Source organism: Phyllostomus discolor, chromosome 13, assembly GCF_004126475.2.
Source record: "Phyllostomus discolor isolate MPI-MPIP mPhyDis1 chromosome 13, mPhyDis1.pri.v3, whole genome shotgun sequence".
Lineage (NCBI taxonomy): Eukaryota > Metazoa > Chordata > Mammalia > Chiroptera > Phyllostomidae > Phyllostomus > Phyllostomus discolor.
The window spans coordinates 57332743-57358721 of record NC_040915.2 but is presented as its reverse complement, the minus strand read 5'-3'; the positions used below and the strand labels follow the sequence as shown (position 1 = coordinate 57358721).

Below are 25979 nucleotides of genomic sequence, written 5' to 3'. Positions count from 1 at the left end.
CCTGCCTTTCGGACCTCAGCAGCCCCTGCTCTAGAGATGGGCTGGCCAGAGGATCAGTCCTCAGGGTCCCCATTGCTGCACACCAGCATTCCCCCAGTGCCTGCGGCTCCTCTGTCCAGCCACGCTGCCATGGGGTGACTTAGCTGAGCTTCCAGGGGGCCTGAGTCCCCAGCATGCCAAGTGATCTTGGCCATATTCCTTATCCTCCATGGGAGGATGTTACTTTCCTGGCAAAAGACAGGGCTAGGGCTGGGGCTGGGCCCACCCAGGGTCCGTTCCTTCTCAGTATCTAGAGTTTCATGGAGGCAGCCAGGGGTCAGGTCCTGCCCCTGTCTGAGTTGCTGTGGCTGCTGCTCCTTGAGGCCTTTGTCTCCGTTTTCATCCAGCTCAAACCCACTCAGTGCCAGGGCCTTGGACCCCAGGGAGACAAGCATCGCATCCCCTGGCAGGAGGAGGAGGGTGGAACAAAGCAGGGAGTGGGCGAACCTCCAGGCCAGGTCAGGAGGAGCTGGGCTTCTCCACTGAGGGGTAGAGCTTGCGCAGGCTGGAGTCCAGGAGGAAGTCCACTGACCTGTGGGACAATGAAGGGTGATGAGCAGGTGACCAAGGGGTGCTAATGGGGGAATGGGATGCAGGAGGTCAGGGTTGGGGAAGGGACTCTCCACATACAGGGCACAAGTGACATACAACTATCACCTCCTTCTTTATTCAGTTGGGATAAGTGAGGCACAGAGAGGGTAAAAGACTGGCTCAGGGCCTCAGGGTCAGTTATGTTCCCTTGGAGAAAGACTCCTCCTCCCACTCCATATTGGTCTGGCCCTGTCTATGGTTTTAAGAGTAGGCACATGACCCAAGCCCAGCCAATCGGAAAAGTGAAACTGGCTCAAGGGTGAGCACCCAGTCTACAATGGACCAACGACAGCCTTCCTTGGGATTTTTGCTGTTACTACTAAGAAGATTCCTATGGGCTTTCTAAGCTGGTGGGGTGGAGCTGCTAAGGGCCATCTCAGACTTCTATGAGGGCAAAGTGAATAAAGCCAACATGGGGTGGAGCAGAGAAAAAGGGTAGTAGGATGAGGAGACCCAGACCCCTAATGACATCATTTGGGTGCCTAGATTCGGCCGTGTCTGAAAGCAGCATAATAAAATCACTGAGGATTTTCAGTTTCACAAACAATTCTGTCACTAAAACCCTCCAGGTGCACCTGCTCTGGCCTGCTTGGGTTGTTTTTTATAATTCTAAGTTGTTTTCTTTCTGGGGAATTTACTTGTCTGTATCCTATACCTTCCAGGTAACCCCTGCCTTACTGCCAAAGTACCTGCCAGGTCATATGCCTCTGGAGCCGAGTGCCAGCCTCCCTCTGCTGCCATTGTTCTGTGCACAGTGAGTGAGTAGCCCCTCCTCCACCTCTCAGGCTCATCTCCACCCATGTAGTGAATGCTCCCTGAGGCTGGAAGCAGCACCCACCTGTCAATGGGGTGGATGATGACGGGGATGACCAGCAGTCCCAGTGCAGTGGTCGTCCACTTGCGCACAGCCAGAGGCCAACGGGTGGCAGTGCCAGGACATAGAGAGAGGCTGCACACACCCGGTTGATGATGAAACCTGGGATGGCCACAGAGGCCAGAGCCTGCCACCGAAAGTGTCTACCACAGCCACGGTCACCCTGGTGCTGCGGCTTGCTTCGGGGCCTGGTACCTGCGGAGCACAAGAGAAACTTAACCCAGGCAGGGGCAGAGTTGGGAAACAAACCCCTGTGGACAAGTGGCATGAGGCTGGACCAGGAAGGGGGAAGTGGGGGAGGGGCAGGGACAGACCACACTAGTATTTCCTTCTGGACTGTACCATATTTAGGGCTTGGGGTAGACTTGCCCATATCCAGGACTAGGTTTATAAACTATGTCACACACAGGGCAAGGGGTGGGGTGGGGTTCCCAATCCTAGAAACAGGACTGGGGGAGGGACTGCACCAGCTGAGGTTATGGGAACTGGACTGTTCACATGCTTCAACCACAGTGATTTTATCACAGTGATTTTATCACATGCCAGGCTGTGGACTAAACCATGAGGGAAGGACTGGGTGGGGTGTTGAGGGGCAGATTAACACTCACATCTCATGCTTTCTTGCCCTTATCAATGGCATCAGCCAGCACATAGGAGCTGGACACACCATAGCTCAGCCGCACCACAGCTGCTGGCACCATGGAGCGGAAGGCCTCCCCAACCTCATTGGCGTAGCGCTGGTCAGGGGATGAGGACATTTAATCCTGTGGCCCATGGACTGTTCCACAATGAGGCACTACAGTGAGCTGCTTCTAATCCAGCCTGCTAAACAGAAGCTGGATGACCTTCGACAAGTGATTTTATCTCCTGAGTCTGTTTCCCAGCCTATAAAACAGCACCCATGGTGCCCACTTCAACTTTAGGGCCATTATGGGAAAGCCGAGAACAGTCACTATTATCACTCACATCACTCCCATTCCCAATCTGGATTCTAGAAGCATCTGCGCTAATGGGGGTACAGCAGCGGCAGTGACTGACCAGGGCAGCTCCAATGACCAGGCACTCGCCGTGTGCCAGGCCTTTCTCTACCTTATCTCATTCTACCTTTGCAACTACCACCTGAAGAGAGGCCCTGTGTTCATTCCTGTTTGCCAACAAGGAAACTGAGGCTCCGACAGCCAGTGAAAAGCTGGGATAGACCAGACACTCTGACTCCACAGCCACTGCCCAGGCATGCCAGAGAAGGCAACCTCCAAGCAGGGTCCGAGCTTCCACCAGGGAGACGGGACCAGCAGAGACTCCAAGGACACGGTTGGCTGACCAGAGCTGGGTGACCTTTGGCAAATCCCTAGCCCTCTATGAGCTCAATTTCTAGTCTGAGCAGAATAAAAACTAAGATCCTCCCACCTTCTCCGGAACCCGAACCGGCGTCCGGCGACCCCTACTTCTCCAGCTACGTGGGGGGGCTGTCGCCATGCCCCTCGCCCCACTCTCACCCAGGTATCGCACCCATGTGTCCCGGAAAAGGTCGCGCTCCGCTCCCCGCGGGGGTGACTCAGTCATGGCGCTTCTGCTGCAGCCTGGCCACTGCAGCCCGTCTAGCGGCTGCTGCCGCCTCAGCCTCCACCTGGCGCTCCTGTCCAACGCCGCGGGACCGTTTGAAGGTCAGGTAGTGCTGTCCCCCACCAGCAGGGAGCGTCTGTAAATTCCCCCGCGCACAGAAGCCCCTCTCACAGGCTTGAGTTTTACAGATTAATTTCCTTCACGTTTTTTCGGCGGTTGAGAGGTTGGCACGATCCTCTTCACAGGACTGACTGTAGTTTGACAGCCAAAGAGGCTGGAGTTCAAACGGTGTATGCTACACTTCACAGCTACACTTCATAGTTGTGTGACCTCAGGTTTCTGTACTTCTCCGAGCCTCACTTTATTCATTTCTTAAATGGGGAGCACGACACCGTTTCTCTTGGCATGATGATTATTACATGTCATCATTTATTGTGTTTATTAACGGCCAGACCTTTGGCCAAAGAACAGCTACAGACTTTACCCGCTAAAGGTCCTAGACAGGTTACTTCCTTCAACTCTCCCATCAGCCTGTGACCCTCCACTTTACAGACGAGGAAATCGAGGTACAGAAAAGATGGGTCACTTTCCCAGGTCACACAGCTGCTAAGTGGTGAAGCTGGGCCTGGCTTCAGCTCCTCTGCTCTTAAAACGAGCTCAGTAAATGAGCCTGGGGGAGTGAATGGCGAGCACCCTGGCGAGGTGGATGTTCCTTCCCGATAGATGCCATGTTAGATGAACAAGCGCTGGGTATAAACTGTGTCGGTATGCCCCTAAGAATCTCTTGGGGGCAGGACCTTGAATGAATGAATGAATGAATGAATGAACGAGAGGCCGGAGAAACAAGGGGTATCAGCGAGCAAAGACACAGCCACTAAAGAAGGCAGTCCTGGGTTCCAGCTGTGGCGCCTATTAGCAGTTAGCCACCTCTGAAAAAATGAAGAGCCAACACTTTCTGAGTGCTCACTTGTACCAGGCTCTTTCGCATGTATTATTTCCTTGAATATTTGCAATAACCCAAGGCGGTAAACATAGAGTTGTATGCTACCCAGTAGGCTTTCACTAAAGAATTAACTTTTATTATCATTAAATAAAATCGGAAAATATGAAGACCACTGACTCCCTACTGAGGTTCCCATTTTCAGCCCTGGCTGTCGCTGTCTCTGTAGGGTCGTGTACCGGTAGTCCGTAGCCCGGTTAGAGGTTACTACACCTCTCCGGAAGCTGGGCTCCAGGCTCAAAGAGATCCTCAGCCCCTGAAACACTGGCAGTGCTGGCGCGGAATTAGGAGACGGTCCCTAACACCACGTGATTGTTGCTTCCCAGCCTCCCTTCCACATAAGGCCCACCGCGAGCACTGAGCGTTACCGCTAGACCCGCAGGTGTCAGTGCCAAAAACCGTCGTGCGGGCACCTCGGAGCCCGAGTGGGGCGGGGCCTCCGCCCTGACTGTGAAGTCAGCAACGAGTATCCTTAGTGCCCGTAACAAAGATGGCGAAGACAGCCCACCAGCCAGGCCAATCAGAAGGCAAGTTGCCGCTGCGCCCCATGGGAAAGCATACACCAGAGAAGTAGCTTGTGGTTTTTGCGCATGTGCCCCGCCAGTGGCAGGTGCGCTTTGCTAAGCTTCTGAAGCAGAAATTCAGGGTTCTGGGTGCCGAGTAGTGAGCAGCGATGCAGGAGGGTTGACTTGCACTCTCTGCGCACTGAACGTTGCTTTATTCATTGGTTAATTTTCCTAACAGAGCATTGTAAACCAAGGTCGGGATGTCCTCCTGAGGGTTCTGGCTGGGGCCCATTCAGCCTCGGGCCCCTTCCTCTTGCTCCCTCAGCTTCTCCAGACCAGCTCCCCAGGCTGGGCCACTTTTCCGCGTCCTGAGCTCCTGTGCAGCCCAGGCCCTGGTTTGCGTTTGCAGGAAGTGGAATTGTGATTAGTGCTGTGGCTGCCCGCAGGGTCCGTGCCCTCCAGCGCTTGGTCCCCAAGCGGCCCCGTGGTTATCCCTCCTTGTCACTGTGTGTGTGTGTGGGGGGGACCTTCGAGGCTATTTGTGGTTGCCCCCAGCCCCTGGCTCTACCAGCTGCTGGCCCCACCGGGCACTAGGAACCCATAGCACCCACCATACTGCCCAGACTTTGCTCGGGTCAGTCAGGAAGCAGGTTGGCGGGCACCGTGGAAGACTCAGCGGGCAAATGCCCTGAGTTCTGTCTGGATCCCATTTATCATTTCTGTGTGGCTAATCAAATGAAGTTACTTGATGAGAGGCTGGCGACACTGAACAGGGGAGTGGAAGTCTCAGGACTCACATCCACCCCAGCCTCTCTTCCCGTCCCTTTCCCAGAGCTGAGATCCCTGGAGGTAATTTCCCTGTGCTTTGTTCTCATTGGAGGGCAGTGGCTGGGTACCAGACCAAAGCTCACTGTTGGAGGAAGCTCTGAATCAATGACAATTATTAGTAATTAAAGCGGCAGCCAGTGGTACCCAGGAGTTGCTGAAGTTCTCAAGGTGAGGGAAAGACCTGCCTGTCTACCTCTGAGTGGGAAGATCAGTGCTGACCCTGGACCATCTCCTGAGACCTGGGAAAAGCCAAAGGATCCCAGCCTGAGTGATAGAAAGTTTAGAAGAGCCTCTGACCTCCACCATAACTAGCAACTGGGTACCTTGCTACTCCTCATTATGATCTAAGCTTGTATGTTCATTTGGTTGCACATTCCTCCCCTGCCACTGGCTTCCCTGATATGTTAAGTCTCAATCTCTCCCCTTCTCTAATGTTTTCCCTGCTGCCACCCTGTGGTACCATCTTCCTGTCTCAGCTGTCACAGGTAGGTGACATTGGCACAGCTTGCAGGACAAATAGATCCTATCACAGTGCCCAGCCCCTAGGGACTCTAACTTGAAAGGCAAGGAGACCCACTGCTGCTATGCTCCCTCTTCCTAGTTCTGAAATCATAGTTCCCAGGCTCAGCTGAGTCTTTCTTCTAGCCCAGTTTCTTTTGGCATCAGGATGCTGGGAAAATGACTGCTATAAGCTGTAGAAACTGACAGGGAGACACTGAGGAAGCCAGGCCTTCTGTGGGAGGAGGCGTTACTTTGGGGTGACTTCCCCCAGTTGTTTTATCTTCTCTTCTGAAGCTTTGTCTGGAAGCAGGACCTCCACAGTGAAATTGACCTTCTTGGCATGAATGAAGCTGTAGGTGTTGTCAAACCGCAGGACATCTGAGGGGAGGCATAAAACCAGACATTTAGGCAATTCTGACAAAGGGTTTGGGGACAGGGCTTTTCATTGACTGATCAAGGCAATGCGGTAGGTTAATGAGGATGCAGGTAGCATAAGCAATGGTCCTTTACCTTCTGCAAAAGAGTCTAGCTGGACTGACAAGATGATCATGGAGAGAGGAAAATATATATAAGACCATGCCAAGTGCCAGATGAGTGAGACAACCACATCTGTAACACTTGGAAAGAGAAAGCCCTATAAACTGCAATTATGTGAAAGGCATTTTAGAGGAGTTATAGAGCTTGAACTGGGCTTTGAAAGTGGGGGTGGAGGAGGAGCAGAACTTGTAGAGGCAGTAGTTGTTACAATAGTAATAGTAATGGTAACATTGGCAATTTATGTGTCTCAGCACTGGATTGGTAATCTATATGTTATTTCACTCTTCCTCAAAATAACTATGAGTTCAGCATTAGTCCTGGTTTATGTTCTGTAAAAAAGGAGGTCACCATGTTGCAGAGTGAGGAAGTGACAAAGCCGGAATTTCCCCGAGCTGGAGCCCCACCCTGTGTAAACTTTTTGAACCAGGAATTTACCTCACAGGAATATAAACAGACAAAGATGCTCATTGCACCTCTGTTTGTAAGACCTAAAAGCTTGGGAAAGCTCAAATGTTCAAAGGAGAATTGCTTAAAAAGTTCATATTGCAATCCATATGATGAAATAACTATTCTGATATTAAAAGAAAGAGGTTAGCTTCACAAGTGACTGGGGAAATTATCCGCAATGTATCCTTAGGCCAAAAGAGCAAACTGCAGAACATCTTATAAATAGTTTGTAACGTTTTTGTTACTATAGATGTAAAAAAAATTTTTTTTGGCTCTGCCACTTTGTCTACCTACACTTCCAAGTTCTATTCAGGTTCTTGTTCTAAAAGGAAAGTTTTCAGTATGACCACATACCCTGAACACACCCAGTCTTGCCTGAAAGGAGAGTTTTCTCAAATTCTGCGACAGATTTTACAATTTCAAAATTCCTTCAAACATATATTGAATAACAGACGTCCCGGTAATTCCTATGAGTGTATACATGTGTGTACATGTCCTGTGTATTATGGCAATATGTGACTCGTCTACCCCACAGGGATGTCCAACCTTTCGGCATCTCTGGGCCACACTGGAAGAAGAGTTGTCTTGGGCCACACATCAAATACACAAACTTACGAGAACTGATGAGCAAAAAAATGTTTTAAGTAAATTTATGATTTTGTGTTGGGCCATATTTATAGCCATCCCTGGGCCGCATGCTGCCTTCAGGCCTCAGGTTGGACACCCCTGGTCTAAAGGGATGGGAAATATTTGATATTTCAAGCTAATAGATAAGATCTGTTAGGAGCGGCTTCCTCTAGGGAGAGAAAATGGGCACATGGTTGGCAGAGAGGGCTTTTCCAGCCTTGGCTAAGGGACAGATTGCCTTTCATCTAACCCTTCTTTGATTGATTAATTGATTGATTGATTTAAGAGGTTGTTGCATTTCTGTCAAACATTCCTTCAAGAGAACAGAGTGTGAAAACAACAGCTAGCTCTGCCCCTTCCCTATCCTGGTCTTTTCTCACTTTTCCCAGAAAAAATAAACAAAACAGAAAACTATATCTTTAATTCTGAGATTTAACCTTTCCCCTTTCCTGCCCCCAGATAAAATGCATAGTTTAGCCTGAGGGTAGTCACACCACCCACCACTTCTTCCTGGTGTGAAATGAGTATCAGTCATTGATTTTCTCTCTGTGCCAGAGGTGTTTCAAGACCCATAGTCCCTCTGGCAAGAGGGGCGCTTCCTCTCTGCCATGGATGAGAGCTTTAGCACCCCGAGTCAGCTGTGCGGGAGAAGGCTTTGAGCTCCTTGGACCACGCACCATGTGGTGGCTCTGCCTAGCAAGATAGTCGACCCTCAGAAACAAGGAAGGAGCTGTTCCAGGCCCAGGCCCGAGGGAAGTGGAGGTCATGAATTATGAGGTTCATTTGGACACAAATCATGTAGTCACAGACTCGCAGAGCCCCCAGAGATCCTCCAAGCAAGGACGCCTTAACTTTTGTTGGGGAAACAACCCCCTTGAGAATTTGACGATTTTGTCATCAGATGGAATTTTCACACAAACTCAGATCCCCTGGGGCCCATCATGGACCTTCTGGGGCAGTGGTTCCTGTGGGAAAGGTGCCATTCTGAAGGGTGTTGGGGGTGGGGGGTGGCAGTGGCTGTATTGTGCCTTCTCATTAATGTACTGAAAAATATATATATATTCTAAATTAGCTTCCTTTTATTTCTCCAAGTAGGAGCTTCCATTGATTTTTAAATTGTCTGTGTGAGCTACTATATTTCAGAATAGTAAAGGGGACATTAGACACTATTTGCTACAGAGAGGGAGGTGTTTGTTCTTTAAGATTTATAGTCACTGCTCTGGGGAGTCCCTAAACCCCCTATAACAATTTCTTGCTCTAGCCTATTCCCCTCATTTTAAGGAGGCGAGGAAAACTGAATTATTTAGGGACCCTTGTTCAACACAATCGGAGAGTTAGGGGCCAAGCGGGACTGAGAAGCCAGGCCCCCTGCTGCCCGCTGGGCTCTTTTCGTCTCCGTCTCCGCGCTGCCCGCAGTGCTGTTTAACCCTCATTCGGCGTGGCAGGCCTTCTGGACCGCATCCGCCACTCCTGGCACAGTCCAGGTCTCTTTTTCTGAATCTTTTTCTTTCCTAGTAGAGTACTCTACACCCAGGCCCTCAGGAAATATTAGTGGAGAGGGAGGGGGAAAAAAGCGAAATCAATTTGGACTTTGTTTCTCCTCCTCAGGAATTGAGGACACTTGGTCAAGGACAAGAGCAGCCTGGGGAGAGTGCATGTGCTCCTGCCACCGGAGGCAGGCACAGAGTCTGCGATTCTCCGCTGGGGGACCGTGCTCCACTTTGCAGGGGTTGCCTGGTTCTCCAGGGACATTGCCCTCCCACGGGTGAGCTTGTACCCGAACACCGGGTTCTCCCTGGGCACAGGTCTAACCTGGGCCGTGGCCCCAGACAACAGCTGACCTACCTCATTGTCTTTACTCCTGGGAAGGGGGCGTGGACTCTGGGGCCTGCCTCTCCTCCCCCTGGGACTAGACAACAAGCGGTTCCCAGTTAAGGCCCCGCAGGCAGGTGAGTGTTCCATCCGGGAATGTATCCAAGAGGAACTAAAATAATTTCAGGATTTGCAGACCTAAGCCTGATTATGTTAAAAGCTTCATGGTCCTTTCTCAGCCTGTGTCCTTCAGAAACACTAGAAGGGTAGTGGGCAAGGCTGCAAAATGGGCTGGGCTCTGCTACTGGCTGTGTGATCTTGAATAAATGACTTCCCTGGCCTGGGGCTCTTTCCTCTGTCACATCAGGAATGGACCTGATCATCTCTAGGGCAGTCTCCAGCCAAGAGATCCTGGACCAGGATCCTAGGAATCTCTGGCGTCTTCTATCTTTTGGTGTCTATGCAAGCTACTTTGTGCAAGAGAGAACACCCCTTCTCTCTACTTCATCTTCCATGTCAAGGAAGGAAGGAAGAAAGGAAGGAAAGAAGGAAAGGAGGGGAGGGAGGGAGGGAGGAAGGAAGGAAAGGAAAGGAAAGGAAAGGAAAGGAAAGGAAAGGAAAGGAAAGGAAAGGAAAGGAAAGGAAAGGGGAAGGAAGGAAGGAAGGAAAGAAAGAAGGAAGGAAGGAGGGAGGGAGAGAGGAAGGAAGGAAGGAAGGAAGGAAGGAAGGAAGGAAGGAAGGAAGGAAGGAAGGAAATCAAACTTACATGTACAAAATGATCTACGCTCTGTGGATGACAGTATCTGGACTAAGCCCAGGTCCCGCCGAAGCACACTGTATGTGCCTTCTCCCCCGGGACCTGGCTGCTCACTAACAAGAATCCTCCTCCTCCCTGGGGAGCCATGCCACAGAGCATCTGTGAGGAGGTGGCCATAGAGACCGAAAGTTGCCCGGGGTGTGGGAGAGGACACAGTTTCTGGGGTTGGGGTGATGGTGTTGAGGGGTAGATGGTGTAGATGGTGAAGTCCGGAGGCCAAGATATCTGTAGGGCTAGTTCAGATCTCCTGGCGGTGCCGCTGCAGAGAGGGAGCACAGGGCTCATCCCATCTCCAGCACTGGCTCGCGGATGGCCCTTCTCCCGCAGGTCTTGCCCAAATAACGATAATGGTGGCTCAAGTGTGTTCGGTGCTCGCCATGTGCCAGGTATTATGTAAGCACTTCACAGGCCTTATCACACCTAAATTATCACGTGTCCCTGTGAGGTAGTGAGTTTGATCCCCATTGGAGCAACCAGGAAACTGAAGCTCAGGAAGGCTGAGTCACTTGCTTAAGGACTTCAGTCAGTAGTCAAGTTCCACCCAACTCGATGCTAAAGCCCTTGCTCTCATTGATTTTCCGTGCCCGCCTGGTCCCTCGGCTCTGACAGGAAAGAAAGTGGAGATTTGATGGTGTGTGTGTGGGGGGGGGGGGGGGTCTGCTTATTAATGTAGTATGTGGTCATTGTAAAATAAATTGCATTTGCAGAACTACAGTAAGTCCTCACTTAACCTCATCAATAGGCTCTGTGACTTTCAGTGAAACAGCGTAGTATAATGAAACCAGTTTTTCAGTAGGCCAGTTGATACAGTTCCTAAGGCATATTGCTGGTCACAAAAACATCACCAAAATTCTAAATAAATACCCCAAACTCTTCTAATATTAAACATTGAAATAAATGTGAGCTATGCATACATTTAAGAAAGGTGAATACACACGAGTAAAGTAGTGCTTTTCCAACTAGCTTATTTCAGTTCAGGGTCACAGGTGGCCAGAGCCTCGCCCCCGGCTCGGGGAGCATGGCGGGAACCGGCTCTGGACAGGACACCGTTCCCTTGAAGGGCGCATTCACACACACTCGTTATCCTGGGACAGTTAAGACACACCATTCACCTTACGTGCACGTCTCTGGGACATGGGGGAAAATGACAAACAGTCCCCAGAGCAACCCACACAGACATGGGGAGAATGTGCAAACTCCGCACAGACGCTGGCCCTGGCTGGGAATCTTTTTTTTCCTCATCAATGCTATAATGAAACGACGCTGAATACAAGGATGCTGCCCATGAAATCCCTCTGTGAGCTTCCTGCTGCCCCAGAGGTCGCCACCGTGAGTTACCGTAGAGCCCCCGGAGTCCTTTTCTGCGTACACTTGTTATTAACCAAAGTGAATGTATACCATGTATGCTATATTTTGTACTTTATTTAACAGGTATCAGACATCGTGCATGTCAACTTATTCTCATTAATGGGTATATGATACTCCATTGCATGGATGGGCCATAATTTATTTAATTTATTTGACAAGACCTTATTAAGGCCATTTAACTGTACTGCCAGTTTCCAGGCTTCAAGGAACATCTCATGACTTTGCATCTTTGTGTAAATATTTCTGCAGACTAAATTTCTAGAGGTGGCATTGCTGAGTTGAAGGGCATCTTAATTAATAATTGCAAAGTTGAGTGAGGTTAAACGCCTTTTCAAGTGCCTCTCTGCTATTCTTACTCCTCTTGGGTTTAAAGCTCCTGCTCACATTCTGTGCGCCGAGGTGTTGAGGCTGGGCTTCCCAGGGCCCTGCTCAGCCCGTGATCCCTGCGCCCACCCGGCCACTCCGACTCGGGGGGAAAGAATTCCCAAGAGATGTCTGGTCACAGTCACAAACCCAGGTAGACCTGGACCGACATCCCCTGGGATCAGCTAGCTCTGCGACTGGCCTCTGCCCGGGAGGATCGCGTCAGAATCCCACCCTGCTTTCAACCAGCTGGGTCACCGCGAGCAAGTCGTTTTGCTCCCCAAGTCTAAGTCTCCTCCCTTGTGCAAGGGCAGAGTGGAACTGACGGAGTTCTGCATTTAGTCCTAACTGTCCGAGAGCCTACAGTTCTGGAGCAAGAGGGACCCGAGAGGCAGACGTCTAAGGCAGGAGCTTCGAGCCAAGACAGAGGTACTTACAGATGCCGGGATTGTTGCAGGTGAGGGTCCCATCCTCAGGCACCAGGTGGGCATTATACCTCTGGTTGGGCAGCACCTCTGTCATCTCCCCCGCTTTCTGCCGCTCCCCAACCTTGGTCTTCAGGAAAATTCCAAAACCAATGTCCGAGCCTTCTGACATGAACTGCCACCTGCAGGGGACACCCGCCCGTGCCAACATGATCAGGGCGTCTCTGGGGTTCTGCCACCAGGGCTCCTCTCACCCCAGCCGTCCACCAGAACCTGCAGCTGAAGGGCTGAGGTACCCCGGAAAGGTCCAGAACCCTACCTGAGGACGCAGCCAGGGAAGAGGATCTCATACTCTACTTGATGGGAGGAGCCACGGGAAATCTGCACGCTGTGCTCATACTGCTGTTTCACCTGGTCTCGCATATAATACTTCTTGGGAATGTCACCCCCGTAGTTAATCTAGAAGCAGAGCGTGGAGTGAGCTGGAATGTGCATTAGAGGCAGGCTTCCCTGGTCACCTCCAGCCCCTGGGGCCCATACCTTGGATTTGCACTTGGGGTTTCCATCGGGATCAGTCATGGTGCCCCCATACTCCACAGGCAGCTGGTCAGGGCTGATATATTTCAGTAAAACCTCCTTCCAGTTTGCTGGCAGGAGAGGTAAAGAAGGAGGAAGAAGGGTCACCACTAGGTAAGATTTCATCACAGCCCTAGCAGTCTGCACAGAAGAGGCAGGAAAAAAAAAACAACCCTCCATCCACCCCCGCACACAAAATACAGGTATTAGGGCACAGGATGTGGGCAGAGTACTGCCGGGTTTCAGGAGGAGCCCCCCCACCCCCAGGAGTGCCCTGCCCTGCATCAGGGGTCAGGACACCTGGGGTCCTGTCCCCAGGCCTCTGGCCAGGCTGTGGTGGGAGTGAAGTGACCCAAGTCATTGAAGAGGGTGTTGTAAACTCTGAAGTACCCTCCACGTGGGAGCAGCGTGTGTTATCACTCCCAGAAGGTGATACAAACATCTGCAGTGCGAGCAGGAGTGACAGAGGGAGGGGAGGAGCGCGCTCCCTGCAGAGGGAACAGTGCGCGCAGCAGGCGGGAGGGCCGGAAGCACCAAGATCTGTCCTGGTTCCACTGACCTCGGCGGGGCAGAGCCGTGTGTCTTGTCCCTACTTTGTCTGCACGTCATTGTGACTGAATGAACCCGTCCGTGGGGAGGGACCGCTTACACTTGGCTTTACCCCAGCCATAATTTCATGTCTGCTCCTGTTATTTTTTAGGCTGTTTAGCTGCCAATGACTTGGCTCATTTTCTGGTAACTGAGCCCTTGCCTGACTACGAGAGTTTGACTCCAGCACAACCCATACTTTGCTCCACTTCTCCACCATTCCAAACTCAACAAACACCAGCCACGTACAATATTTTGATACTGGAAACCTTTCCGTGCTGATGCTGGAAGCCAAAGCTCCGAGGCCTGGCGTACTGCCCGGTGCACTCTGCCGCTGGCGCTGCCCGGGAACCCGCAGGGGCTGTCCCGGGTCTCCCAGCCCTCAGGGTGCAGAGACCCAAGTCCATGCAGCACCTGTGGTCGCGGGCTGGTTCAGTCTGTGCCGCTAAGCTCCAGCGACCAGCCCGGAGTGAATTTCTTCCCTTTTCTGCTGAAGTTCCTGTACCTTCTCAGCCCGAGGTGGGTTTGGTTGAGAGGGTTTCGGGTGTGGGTGGGAGAACAGACTGAACCTCCTCCACGGCTCTGCTGCCAGGAAACCTAAGCGTCTCACGCTCACGGTGGGCGGGAGCAGCAGAGAAGCCAAAACCGCCAGAGCCATCGCTGGGACTTTGTATTTCTCCCCCCAGCTCAGCTGGAGAGTCGGAAGAGGCCAGGGGGGATTCTTCCCCATCTTACAGAGTCACTGAGGCAAGAAGCAAACTCGTTGCTGCCAGAGCTAGTACCAGAACCTCGGAGTTCTGGACTTTCCAGAAGGCCTCACTCCACTCCTAGGACACATTTGGAAAATCTCCACTTTCAGTGTGTTGCCTGAAGGTGAACATTCAGAAACCTCCAGAGTCCCTATTACCAACCCCCAGGTTCAAGTCTGGAGGTGGCCTCAAGTCTTCCATGATCTACCTGGTCCCAACCCACCTTCAGAGCCTTTTCTCCCACCCCTCCTCGTGATGCTGCCACAGAACTGACTCCTGTCTGTCCCCGGCTGCCTCGATTCCTGTGCATCTTCCTCACTGGCTTCCCTTGTGCCCAGATGTTCTCCCTGCCTCCTTCGTACCCAACCCCTGCCCATCTGCTTCTCCAACAACCTCCCCAATCAGCTCTTAGTCTCCCTGATGGGCTCCTCTTCCTCTGCCTACCCCCAAGGCTCAGCCTCTGTTCTTCTGGGGGCAGTCTTATCTGTTCTCAAGGTCTTAGGTGCTACCAACATTTGACAGCTCCCAGATCTCCAGGCTGGAGTTCTCCCCTAGGCTTCAGGTTCAAGTATCCCCAACATCTGTACATTTCACACACTCTTCAGACTTCACTGGAAGCTCACTCCTCCAGTTGTGTTCCTCCACTGAGTTAATTGCATTACAGTGACTGCAATACTTAGTCACTCACACCAGACACTAGGAGGTCATTCTAGATCTCTCTTCATCCCTCCCTGTATCCAGTCATTTGAGTTCTTCTGTTTTACTTCCTAAACAAGTCCTAAATCCATCCTCTCCCCCCTCTGTGCCCACCGCCTTTGCCCCAGCGCAGGCTTGCAACACCTGCTGCATGGACTGTGCCCACAGCGGGCAAACTGGTGTTTGCCCCTGACGATCCTGCCAATACGGTGCCTCAATTTAAAATCTGATCCTGGTAATCCCCTGCTCACAGCTCACCTCTGGTTCCCAGAGGCCTGTAGAGCGATGGCCCAGCTCCTTAGCATAGTGCCCTGGATTCTGTGTGACTTCCTCCTGGCTCCCTCTTTGGCCTCATCACTTGTGAAATCCTGCCAAACGTTCTGCAGCTGCCTGTGCCATGGTGTGTAAGGCCTTCGCTCAGTGCTGTTCCTTCTGCCCGACAGCTTGCCGCCCCGCTTCATCTGGCTACCCTTCCTCACTCCATTGCCCTTGGCCGAGGTAGGCCTCACCTCCTCCCTAGGTCAAGTGGGCTTTGTGCCTCCCCAAGAGACCTAGAGCTTTTCAAGGGACTTGTCTATTTCACCTTCCTAGTCCAGGGCCTGGCACATAGTAGGTGCTTATCAAATGAAGCCACACCCAGTTGCCTCCAGCTGAAAGCAACCTCTGCTCCTGTGACCTCTGTGGCACCTTCTCCAGGGCCCTTCTAGTACCTTTTCCAGTTCTTTGTCATAGCTTTCTCTGTACAGGTCTTTTTTCTCCTCTTACACTGCAAGCCCCTTAATGGCAAGAACTGCTGTTTCATTCATCTTTGAATCTACAATGCTGAGCTCAGTACTTCCCTCCAGTGTCTGAGAGAAAGTGCTCTTGTGAAAGCAGACAGGGAGACCCTAGCCCAGCCCCAGCTTGCTCCTGGGTCGCGCAGCTACCAAACCAGCAGAGGGAACTTTTGCCCTGGTGGCTGCTGGCCCTGCCTCTAAAGCCATCCCCAGTCTGGGCCACAGATCATCCTGTGGAGTTGAGGAGAGTCTGAGCTACTCACCCCCCAGGACCATGATCTTCTTACGAGTGTCCTCACTCAGGAAGTGTTTGACGAGATTAAAGGCCACAGGAAACAGCTTGGGGGCTGGAACAGAGACCAGACAGTGGCAGACTGGAAGTAGTGCCCACTCTGTCCCGAACGGTGTTGTCCACAGCGCCCCGTGCCTCAGGCCCCACGTTCCCCAGTGCTAGTGCTGCACAGCCCATGCAGGCAGGCAGCCCCGGGGAATGAGGCTCAGCAGGGCGCCTCCCCATCGGTACAGTGGGAGGAGTCCAGTGGGGATGGTCTTCCTGTCACTCAGGGCTGAACGGCCAAGGCAGCAATAAGCGGTAACAGCTGCGTGAACTGTAAAGCACTTCCCACGTGTCAAGGGTCCTCGATGCCCTCCTTTGGCTCACTGTGTCCTCCCCACCTGAATCTGACCCGGTAACATTTTTGGCCCCTTCTGCTCATTTGACTTTCTCACTTGGAGTTCCCAACTTACCTTTAATAATGAAAAGATGCTTCAGTGTTTCAGGATAATTATCCTCGACCAGGCAGAGAAACTGTAGAAACAAAATCACCGAGTGTAGTGGGCTCAGTCTTCTGTGTCAGGGTGAGAGGCCCAGCTTCCTCCAGGCTCGACTCTGCCCCTGCCACCTCACCCATCCCACAGGGCATCCCAGCAGAGGGGTCCACTCTCCCAGTCCCCATTCCCCCCACCCTGCCTCTCCAGTCCTGCCCCTCACCTCTCCATAGGTCTCCACAGCAGGCTTCCAGAGATGCTTGAGGCCGAGCCCTTCACAGTCATAAATCATGGTGATGGAATCCACCTTCTTCCCCATCTGCAGGGCACAGAGGGGCAGAACGTCACAGCAGGCTGCCCCAGTGCAGAAGCCCACCCAGTTCAGGGCAAGTGCTGACTGTGTCACGTGCCCATATTGCAGCTGGATGTGGGCAGGGCTGTACCTAGGGCTTTCCAAACAGAGAGAATCACCCCAGGCCAGAACTGCAGCCCAGGCAAGTCACCTTCCTGCCTAGGTCTCCTCGTTCTCATTCAGTCAGCCACTGGGCGGACCGAGACAGAATCCGAGGTCCCTTCCCTTCTGCAGTTTGACCTGGTGGCCTCCCTCTTCCTTGGTGTGCAGCACCCGGTAGTGCTCCGTCTGTGGGGCTCCGTGCAGCCACTTTTCTTGTGCACAGAGATGTTCCCTGTGCAACCCAAGCCTTTAATGGTGCATTCCAGCCTAGCGCTTCTTTGCCCGCCCAGGCCGCAGGGCCCCTGCACACACTAGGTCTCAGTGCGTGTTTGTAGATGACAGTGTCAAAACGGCCCCACACGTACTACATCCTCTCATTGGACCTTTCCATTTGCTGAGGGGAAGGAAGGAGAGAAGGTCATGGTAGCAGCCCCAGCTTGCTCTTCAGCCTTTCTCTCAGTAAGGAAATCAGCCGTCCTTATCTTTTTTGAAATGCAGAGTTAGAGGAACATAGACTCTTAGCTCATCCACACCAGCGATACCCAAATACTTGTCTACGGACAGGGTCATCTGTGGCAAAGATCTGGCTGGTGCCCAAATGAATGAGAAACATAACAATAAGGTAGTTAAGTTCTCCTTTTCAATTGGTTTCTAGAGTGGGGGGGGGGGGAGAGAAAAACATTTGTTGTTCCACTTATTTGTGATTCATTGGTTGATTCTTGCGTGTGCCCTGCCTGGGGATGGAACCCACAACTTTGGTGTATCAGGATGCTGCTCTAACCAATGGAGCTATTCGACCAGGGCCCAAAGTAGTTAAGTTATTTATGAAACTAAATTTACTATTTAAAGGACTGGCCTGTATTCTGAGATTTTGCCATCCCTATACTTTTGAGGGTTCATTATGGTGATGGTAGCTGGCAATTTTTTTTTAAGTCCTTACTTGGAAAAATCAAAATCTGGCAACATGTTAGTCTCTAAAACTTCAAAATTCCACTGGTCTCTGAAATCCAAAGGTCCAGGCCTCAGCCCTGAAGCTGGGTTTAAGTCCCTGTGTGATATCCCTGCTTCTGCTTGAACGCCGCTACCGCGATTAGCTCGTTGTCAACCGTGCTGGTCCACTCGCCTTTTCAGACTGGCGGTTACACTCCTGCACGAGCAGCTCACAGTCCCGCATCTTGGTCTTCAGCAAGTCCTGTTTGGAGGCCGAGAGGAGCAGGCCCCTGGCATCCAGAGGTCCGATGATATCGTACCAGATGGGAGAGCCCTCCTTGTCGTAGCCACACAGGCCTCCTGACAGATACAGCTGGACCACCTGGGCAAAGACACAGAGAAGGCCCCTGGTGAGCAGACTCAGGGCAACTACATGTATCCTGGGGCCTTCCTCTGGGTTCATCATTCTCTCCCTCAACAGCCTTCCCCTAGGTACCAATGCACTCCCATTCTGGGAACCGTTGGCGTCCACTTGGCATTGCCAGGCCTTTCTTCTGTAGCTTCTGGTCCCACAGACCCAGGACACAAACTGTGGTCTAGTGACCTGACAGAGGGGCGGGCCAGGATCACTCGTGCTCACCTCTGGAGGCTGCCAGCTCATGATATGTTCAATGTCCTTCTGCTTCCGGAACTCCACATGCTGCAAACACACAGTCAGGGCTTTAAGAAGGTGTGAGCGGGGCAGGGGGACCCCTTAGTAGACATCTAGCACTGGGTGGCAGCATGAACAGGTAAGTCATGAGAAGACAACTGGCAGGAACGTGAAAGAAGGCAATGCCTGTTTTAGAAGTCTTGGCAGAACACCAGTTCTTGGCTAGCCCAGACCTATGAAAGCTCTGGGTTTCCAGGGAAGGGGATGCACTTTTTCCAGAGGGACAAGGCAGTAGTGGTCGGCTAAGACTCAGCTACATCACACAAGCCACTGGCTGCGATGGAGGTGAGTGGGATGGGCAAAAGAACAAGCACAGTGTGATTCTGATGGGCAGGAACGGAGGCAGCCATGGGATTTGGAGGCAAATGGATCTCACCTTCCGGAGCATGGCCTCAGACTTCTGTACGTCGAAGCTTCTTGCTGTAACAGGGAAATGGGGTCAGGGTTAGGCCAGCAGACCGGGCGTTCAAGGACAAGATTTCCCTGTTCTCATACTAGGGGCAGCTCCTCTCTCTCAACATCCCAGCTACCTCCCAGATCATCCCACATGTAGGGGCTGATATGAGGACATTCACTGAGGGCGTCTGGAGCACCACAGCCCCTGGAGAGCAGGTCGAAGTTAAGTTCAGGTAGGAGTAGCACTACAACTTCAGAGTCAAAAGAGTTTTGCCCTAGTCGATGCAACTGGTGAAAGGTCTTATCTCCTCTCAGGAAAAGTGAACCCTGGACTTTCTATCATTCAGCTTTTCCCTTACACAAAGTTAATCTCTTCCCCAGTCTAACATCCAGTCCTGAGAACTTGAGCCACAGTTCAAAGATGAACACAGCTGCCCCGTAATCTGGGGCAGAGCTGGCAGAACATCCCAGTAGGATGGAGGGCTCGATGAGCTTCCAGTCGACCTTGCCATGTCCTCCAAGGACACATGCATACCCCAATGGGACACAGAGGCCCTCCTCTCAGGGTTCCTGTAAAGTTTTAGAATGGAAGAGTTCACCTAGGCCAACTCTACTTTATGCATGAATGCCCAAAAGTTGTCTTGCTAAAGCTTGAACACAAAGACCTCACCACCCCCAAAAGCCACCTGCTTCCAGACAATCCGAGTTACCACGCGCACTCCATCCTCACGGCTATAGTGAGTGGAGATCCGCTCCAGGGACGCTTAGAGAGTGGGGCCCCTCCCTCAGCCACGGGACAACCTTTCCAACACTGAGCTGCTTTCACGCTGCCCATCAGTGGACCCTTTCACCGTTCCTCACAGCTTGATTTCAAGTTCACCCAAATAACGTCCCTTCGGAAGTTTTCAAGTTTGCCAGTGCCCCTTGTCCAGTGTGCTGTGCAGAGCTGAGCACAGCACCAAGTGCTGTCTACCCTCCGATAAAACCTAAGGACGCTCTTGGCATTGATCACACCCTTCGCTCTGGTGGAACACACAGTCAGCTGAAACCCCCAATCCTTTTCAGCTGTTCTGCAGCTGAGCCTCCATCCATCCCCTATGTTGTGAGGTGGTTTTCTGGCTCCCCCCCTATCCGATTTCATCTTGTTAGAATGAGCTGTATTTCATTCTCTTTTTAAAGAAAGGGGAAGAGGGGAGGAGAAAGAGGGAGAGAAACATTGATCGGCTGCCTCTTGTGCACGCTTTGCCTGGGAGGCCGAGCCCACCACTGGGCATGCGCCCTGACTAGGAATTGAACTGGCGACCCCGAGTTCTACGGGACGATGCCCAACCAACTAATAAGCCGTATTGGTCAGGGTCTCATTTCATTCTTTCAAGAGCTTTGGAGATCCAGATTCTGACCAGTTTTGTCATCTGACCCATGAACTGTCCCTCCCAAGCAGTAGGTGCTCTGTTGACATCAAGATCTGCTGGAGAGCCCTGGAGCCTGGGCCAGATGGGCTGCCCTCTGGACTGTCGCTGGACCTTTAGTCACTGCTCCCCAGGATGGCCAGGCACATCCCCGGACTCTGCCGGGGATTGAGATTCAGCCCACTGTTGATGCATACAAAGGGCGCACCGGGAGATCTGACCGATGTCACATCTTCCCTGGGTGCTGGACACACGTTAGGAGAGCTGAACAGTCTTCAGTCCTGGGAAGTCCCTCCTCACTGCCCTTTATGTGCCATCGTGGCAGCAGGGGTGGCTTTTAGCGGAATGTAATCCAGGTCTGCAGCCCAGCCCTCGCACATCCCCGTTTGACCTTGGACAAGATACTGCACATCTCTGAGGGAATCATCTAATAAGCTAAAGACACTGGGAAGATGCAAGGCAACATCACGATGGGGAAGCCCAGCTGGACTGTGAAAGTGGGAATCCTCCATAGGAGGGCACCCCGAACTGTGAGAAGAGACCTTATCTTCCCAGGTAACAGGAGTGGCAATGAACTGTGAGCCCCCTTATCTCGGTGTGGTTCTTCAGTTAACCCTTATCAGCAAGGGTCCAACATCCAGAATCTTCTTCAAGGGCCCTCCCCTAGTTGTCACTTGCCTCTGGCAGCACCTGGCCTGGGCTTCCCTGCATGCCTGCTGAGTCAGGCCTCTCCAGGGCTCCCGCTGCCCTCCCTGGTCAGGGACAGCTCAAAGCGTGGCTTCGGGCACTGCCAGAGAAGCCCACCTAGCAGCAGCTGTCCCAGGTTCTTATTTGACCCCTTCCTAGGCCTGGAAAGTGAGTACACTCAGACCTGCTCTGTGCCCTCTTAGGGTTGCCACCACTTCGTGGTTTTTATCTTGTCACCTGACTCTCCTTGCTGGAGTGCCCAGAGCTGTGCCCCAGTCAGGGGGAGGCAGTGGAGACTCGAGGGCCCGCTCTCAGGGCCTGGGGCCAGGGGAAAACTAAGTGTACCTGGGTGAAGGGGGCGGTGAGAGGGGAACCCCAGCTCACACCGAGGCTAGAAAAAGATTCTGCTGGCATGCACCTTGCAGATGTTCCCTTTAGAACCCAAAGGAGACAGAGAAATGGTTTCTAAGAAGAGAGAGACAACAAAAACCCTAATTGAAATTCACAGCAGAGTCTGATCAGGCCTCAGCTCCTGCCCAGGAAGTGCGAGGCACCAAATGAAGTGCAGAGGACATACGTGTCCTGTTGGAAGAGGCACAGCGTGGCTGCAGGGGCAGCCGTGGCTCACTGGAGAGAACAGTGGCCTGGGACTCTGGGCCCCAGATTTCTGCCCTGATTCTCCTTCACGTTAGCTGTGTGCCTTCGGCTAAGTGCCCTCCCCTCTCTGAGCCTCCGTTTTCTCAGCTGGCAAATGAGGATGACCACACTCTTCGCTGTTCCTGCAAAGGAAGAGGGTATCCCAGGCCCGGGGCTGTTGAGGGTGCCTGCAAAACCAGCTGCAGGACCCCAGGCTGGCCTCTTAGCTAAAAGAGAGCTGTTATTCACAGCTCTCTGCAACCACACCTCCACCTAAGCGCAGTTTGGTAGTTTGTTTGATGATCTAACAGCTGGCCCTTTAAGGCAGTGCTGGTTTCCCACTCTCTACCCGCCCACTTCCAGCTACAGCTCTTTACCAAACTGCTGGGCCAGAATATCCTCCGGCCCTGGACTGACTCCACTGCCGCCCCCGCACTGCCCCTCCACCCTCTCTGAGGAGGCTGGGGGTGTGGGTTTGCAGCTTTTTTTTTTTCAGGAGAAAATGGCAGGTGGCACTTCCAGGGGTACACGGAGCCCCACGTGGCTCTCCTGGCTACACCCGTCCATGGGTGCCTGCCAGTAGTCCCCCAGAGCATGTCGGTCTCTTCCATTTCTGCACGGAAAAGCCAAACCCAGCTCTCCACCCACCCCAAGACTGCTAGTGTGTATGTGTCTCTAAGTAAATAATCAGGTATAATATGTACTTTAATTTTTGAACTGCGGTTCCACCTCACAACTTAATCTCTGCTAATCTAAGAAAGTGGAATTTATTCTCTGTTATTTCTATGCCTAGTAATAAAGTTTCTATACCGAAAAAGATCGTGTGTCACAAGAACCAGAGAGGGTGGCAGGTGACTTGAATCATACAAGAGAAGAGGAAAAAGAACAGGAAGATTTCAGGAGCTGGGGCATGGGGCTGAGTCTAATCCTGCTGCTAATAGAAACGAGCACCCGGCCTCACATACCCAGAGCTCTGTCATTCCACATCCTGCTAGAAGCTGGGCACCCTCTTTCGTCCTGCTATCCCAGAGAGGTCTCCAGGGCAGATGTTCACCCCTGGCCCAGGTACCACAGCCAGGCCGGAGCAGCAGTAGAATTACAATGTGGGACTCTGCCCTGGCTTGTGTGGCTCCATGGATGGAGTGCCAGCCTGTGAACCAAAAGGCTGGCTCAATTCCCAGTCAGGGCACAAGCCTGGGTTGCGGGCCAGGTCCCCAGCTGCAGGCATGTAAGAGGCAAGCGATCGATGTATCTCTCGCACATCGATGTTTCTCTCTCTCTTTTTCTCCCTTCCTTCCCCTTTCTCTAAAGTAAATAAATAAAGTCTTAAAAAGAAAAGGAACATGGAGCTCTGGAGCCTGGTGGTGGCTTGAGGGAGGTCTTGTCGACCTAGTTCAGGCAGAGCGCCCCCCACCGTGTTCCCCATGTTCCCCAAGCTCTCGCCCCAACTTCAAGCTGCCTAATCTGCTGCCAGCAGGAGCCCTGCCGTCCCAACAGGCCACAGAGGGGCCCAGTTTCTCCCAGGGGCCAGAACTCTGGTTCTAAACTCGATTCTGGCTCCGACTTCCCACATACATGACTGGACCCTTTATCGGCTTTTCCTCCCACTGTTTCCCTAAGTCCATCAGCAGAGTGGACAGAAAGGGCACTGGGCTGGGACTCAGCCAACCTGGGTTCTAGTCCTCTCTTTTTCTGCAATTCAAACACCATGTGACTTGGGGCAGGTTACTTTACCTCTCTGTGCCTCAGTGTTACCCCTCCAGTAGGGAGGTTTGTAACTGCCAGAGGGCCCTTTTGCTCCTAAGGGTTGAATCCTCCAATTCTCTGATTGCCAGAGCCAGGGTTTCCAGAAGGTGCTATTCTGTTACCCAGAACCGGACCCTGGCCCAGCCCCCCACAGCCCCCTCTCCCCTCACCTCGGAGCCAGCGCAGGAGATAATAGTCATCTGGATTCGGCAGACTGGGCAGCACGTCCTGGACATTCTCCCGAAACTGCAGGGAGAGGTAGCTGGGTGAGTGACAGGTCCCACCCGCACTGCCCTCTACCCAGGACTCTCCAAAGAGGCTTTGCTGGATGCCTCCTCAACACCAGTCAACTCCACAGGCACTGGCTGAGCATGTGGGCTGCACGGGGCATCATGCTAGAGGGAGCCGGGTGGCCGGAGGAGGTGGGCAGCGAGTGAGACACTGCCCCTGCCTGGCTGCGTGCACCTCCACACTCCAGTGTGGCAGGCCGCAGAGGTGTTCCCGGCTAACTGCGATAGTAGACACTGTGGGGCATGCCACAGCACAAGCTGTCAGTTTCCCACGTATTCCCCGTGTGCCCGGCACTGCACTTGGCACTTATTCCTGCCTCGTTCAGTGTCCCTGGAGGTATTACTGTCCCCATTATGCAGATGAAGAAATTGGAGCTCAGAGAGACTAAGTAACATGCCCCAAGCCAAACAGCTCGAGATGGGCAGCGCTGGAGGCAAAGCGGGGCCTGGGGGAGGCCATTGCACACACTCCTTCATGGTTCCCCACCCCCGTTGTCATGGAAGGGAGAGCAACGCGACTGGCAGAGCAGAGGGGAGGAAGAGTTTGATTCCGACTGGGGCCAGGAAGACGGTGGTCTCCTATGGATTCATATTTTAAGAAATGGCATTTGAACCAGTCTTGAACGAAATCAAAGGCAGCAGAAGGAGGGAGGAGGGCTATCGGGGTGGAAGGAGCAGTTGCAGTGAGAAGCCACCAAGGGGGAAAGTGCAGGGAGTGACGAACGAGGAACGTGGACAGTGACCCCAAGGGATGGCCACACCCACTTCCAGCTGTTCTCCGCCCTGTGAGCACACCCACTGCCCATGCTCTCCCCGTACCTCCTGCTCCCAGCCACTCACCTTTCCCTGGTCACTGACCTCCTGGGCAGCCACAGAGGGGACCAATGAGGACCAGCCACCTCTGCCCTTTGCCTAGGTCAGCCAAAGACGCAGGCCATCCCATTCCCCAAACAACTCCCAGGTAAACTGCTCATCCAGGGCTCAGGTGTGAAGCCACCACTTACCAAGGACCCTACCCAGCCCGTTTTCCAGTTTAATCACCACCTAATCCCTTATCTGCCGGACTTCCCCTGCAGGTCAGCAGTAAAATCTGAAACCTCCCTCTCCAGCCACCCCGGGATGGGGGAGGCCCGGCCTGAGCAAAGCCTTCCAGAGCTGGTGCCTCAGCTTCACTGCCACAGCAGGAGACCCCTATGCCCCCACCCCTTCCCAGCAGCGGAACACTGCCCTGCTTTGGAGCCTGCAAACGTGGAGACTGGACCCACTTGGCTCTGGCTCCAAGAACAGCCAGCCTCCTCTCTCAGTAATGACAACACAGAAGTGGAGATACAGGTGGTGGGGAGCGGGTGCAGCCTTCCAACTGTTGCCTCCTCCTCTGCCCAGGTGCCAAGGCAAAGCCAAGGTTACCTCCCAGCCTGAAGAGCATCACCCCAGGTCACCGGTCAGGGAAGGCCAGGATTGCAGGACAAGGGAGGACTCCTCTCAGCTCAAACTAACCCCAGCCCACTGAGTCACCCACCAGTAGGATTCCAGACCTCCCTCCACATCTCCTGGTCCAACCTCCTCGTTTCAGTTCATCAGGGAGCAAACAGATGAAGGATGGGTTTTGCCCAAGGTCACAGAGTGACTTGGACCAGGGGAGGGTCTATCCAAATATCCTTAGGAGCTGTCCAGGGCCCCTTCCATCGGTGCCACTGCCCCGGGGGGAGGAAAACCTCCCGGAAATGGGAGGAGACCTGGGGCCCTGGTCCCAGGGCCCCGCTGCCAGTCCCGAAATGAATGTCGCCTTTGTGCCCTGAGCTGCCTCCAAGGGCTTCCAAGCAACCACTTCCTCCCAGGTGGTACCTCCAAGGGCTCGTTTCGGGGCTGGGGCCGGGGTGGCAAACTTCCCCGGGGATCCCCTCGGTGGGCGCTGGGCGGCGGGCCGCCAGGTGCCGCCGAAAGCTGCTTCCTCCGTCACCCGCCCGGCGAGGACCTTTGCACGCCTCCTACCTAGACCCTTCCCGGCTGGCCGCCGCGGGAGGGAGACGGCCGCCGCCCCGGGTGGGGGCGGGCCAGGATGAGGGCTCACCTTGGCCAGAGCCTCCTTCTGCTTGGGGCTGAGGTCGCCGACTCTGCCGCTCATCTTGGGTCGGGGTGCGCCGGTTGCGGCTACGGCAGCTGATGTAGCTCGGGCTCCTTTTCGGCCGCCGAAGTCCCAGCCTTCTTGCCTTTGGAGGTGGCTGGCCGCCAAGTCCCGCCTTTTAAAGGATCCCGAGGGGCGGAGCT

General features: G+C 53.2%; 2 protein-coding genes across 2 annotated transcripts; both read right to left on the bottom strand.

Annotated features, from left to right (window-relative positions):
• Window positions 1–53: 53 nt before the first annotated feature.
• Window positions 54–4624, bottom strand: MTFP1 (mitochondrial fission process 1). The gene is made up of 3 exons (XM_036013654.1): window positions 3001–4624; window positions 1469–1699; window positions 54–571 (listed from the first exon to the last, which is right to left on the bottom strand). Exons 1-3 carry the CDS (start codon window positions 3065–3067, stop codon window positions 54–56), a joined length of 816 nt encoding a protein of 271 aa, XP_035869547.1. The 5' UTR covers window positions 3068–4624.
• Window positions 4625–4770: 146 nt separating this feature from the next.
• Window positions 4771–25979, bottom strand: SEC14L2 (SEC14 like lipid binding 2). Its single transcript, XM_028527320.2, has 12 exons — window positions 25783–25979; window positions 23592–23667; window positions 18924–18967; window positions 18476–18535; window positions 18029–18217; window positions 16675–16770; window positions 16431–16491; window positions 15947–16030; window positions 12839–12945; window positions 12618–12757; window positions 12311–12480; window positions 4771–6280 (listed from the first exon to the last, which is right to left on the bottom strand). The coding sequence occupies exons 1-12, from the start codon at window positions 25834–25836 to the stop codon at window positions 6150–6152; spliced, it is 1212 nt and encodes a 403-aa protein (XP_028383121.1). The 5' UTR covers window positions 25837–25979; the 3' UTR covers window positions 4771–6149.

Bases quoted from the DNA above. Each gene is read 5' to 3' on its own strand.
- MTFP1 (XM_036013654.1), bottom strand. From the start codon at position 3,067: ATGACTGAGTCACCCCCGCGGGGAGCGGAGCGCGACCTTTTCCGGGAC. The intron at 1,700-3,000 runs GTGAGAGTGGGG...TGTGCTCCGCAG, and splicing joins CACATGGGTGCGATACCTGG to GTACCAGGCCCCGAAGCAAG. The intron at 572-1,468 runs GTGGGTGCTGCT...ATTGTCCCACAG, and splicing joins ATCATCCACCCCATTGACAG to GTCAGTGGACTTCCTCCTGG.
- SEC14L2 (XM_028527320.2), bottom strand. From the start codon at position 25,836: ATGAGCGGCAGAGTCGGCGACCTCAGCCCCAAGCAGAAGGAGGCTCTG. The intron at 16,771-18,028 runs GCGAGTGGACCA...TGTGCCCTGCAG, and splicing joins GTAACCGCCAGTCTGAAAAG to ATGGGGAAGAAGGTGGATTC. The intron at 16,492-16,674 runs GTGAGGGGCAGG...TTGTTTCTACAG, and splicing joins CTGTGGAGACCTATGGAGAG to TTTCTCTGCCTGGTCGAGGA.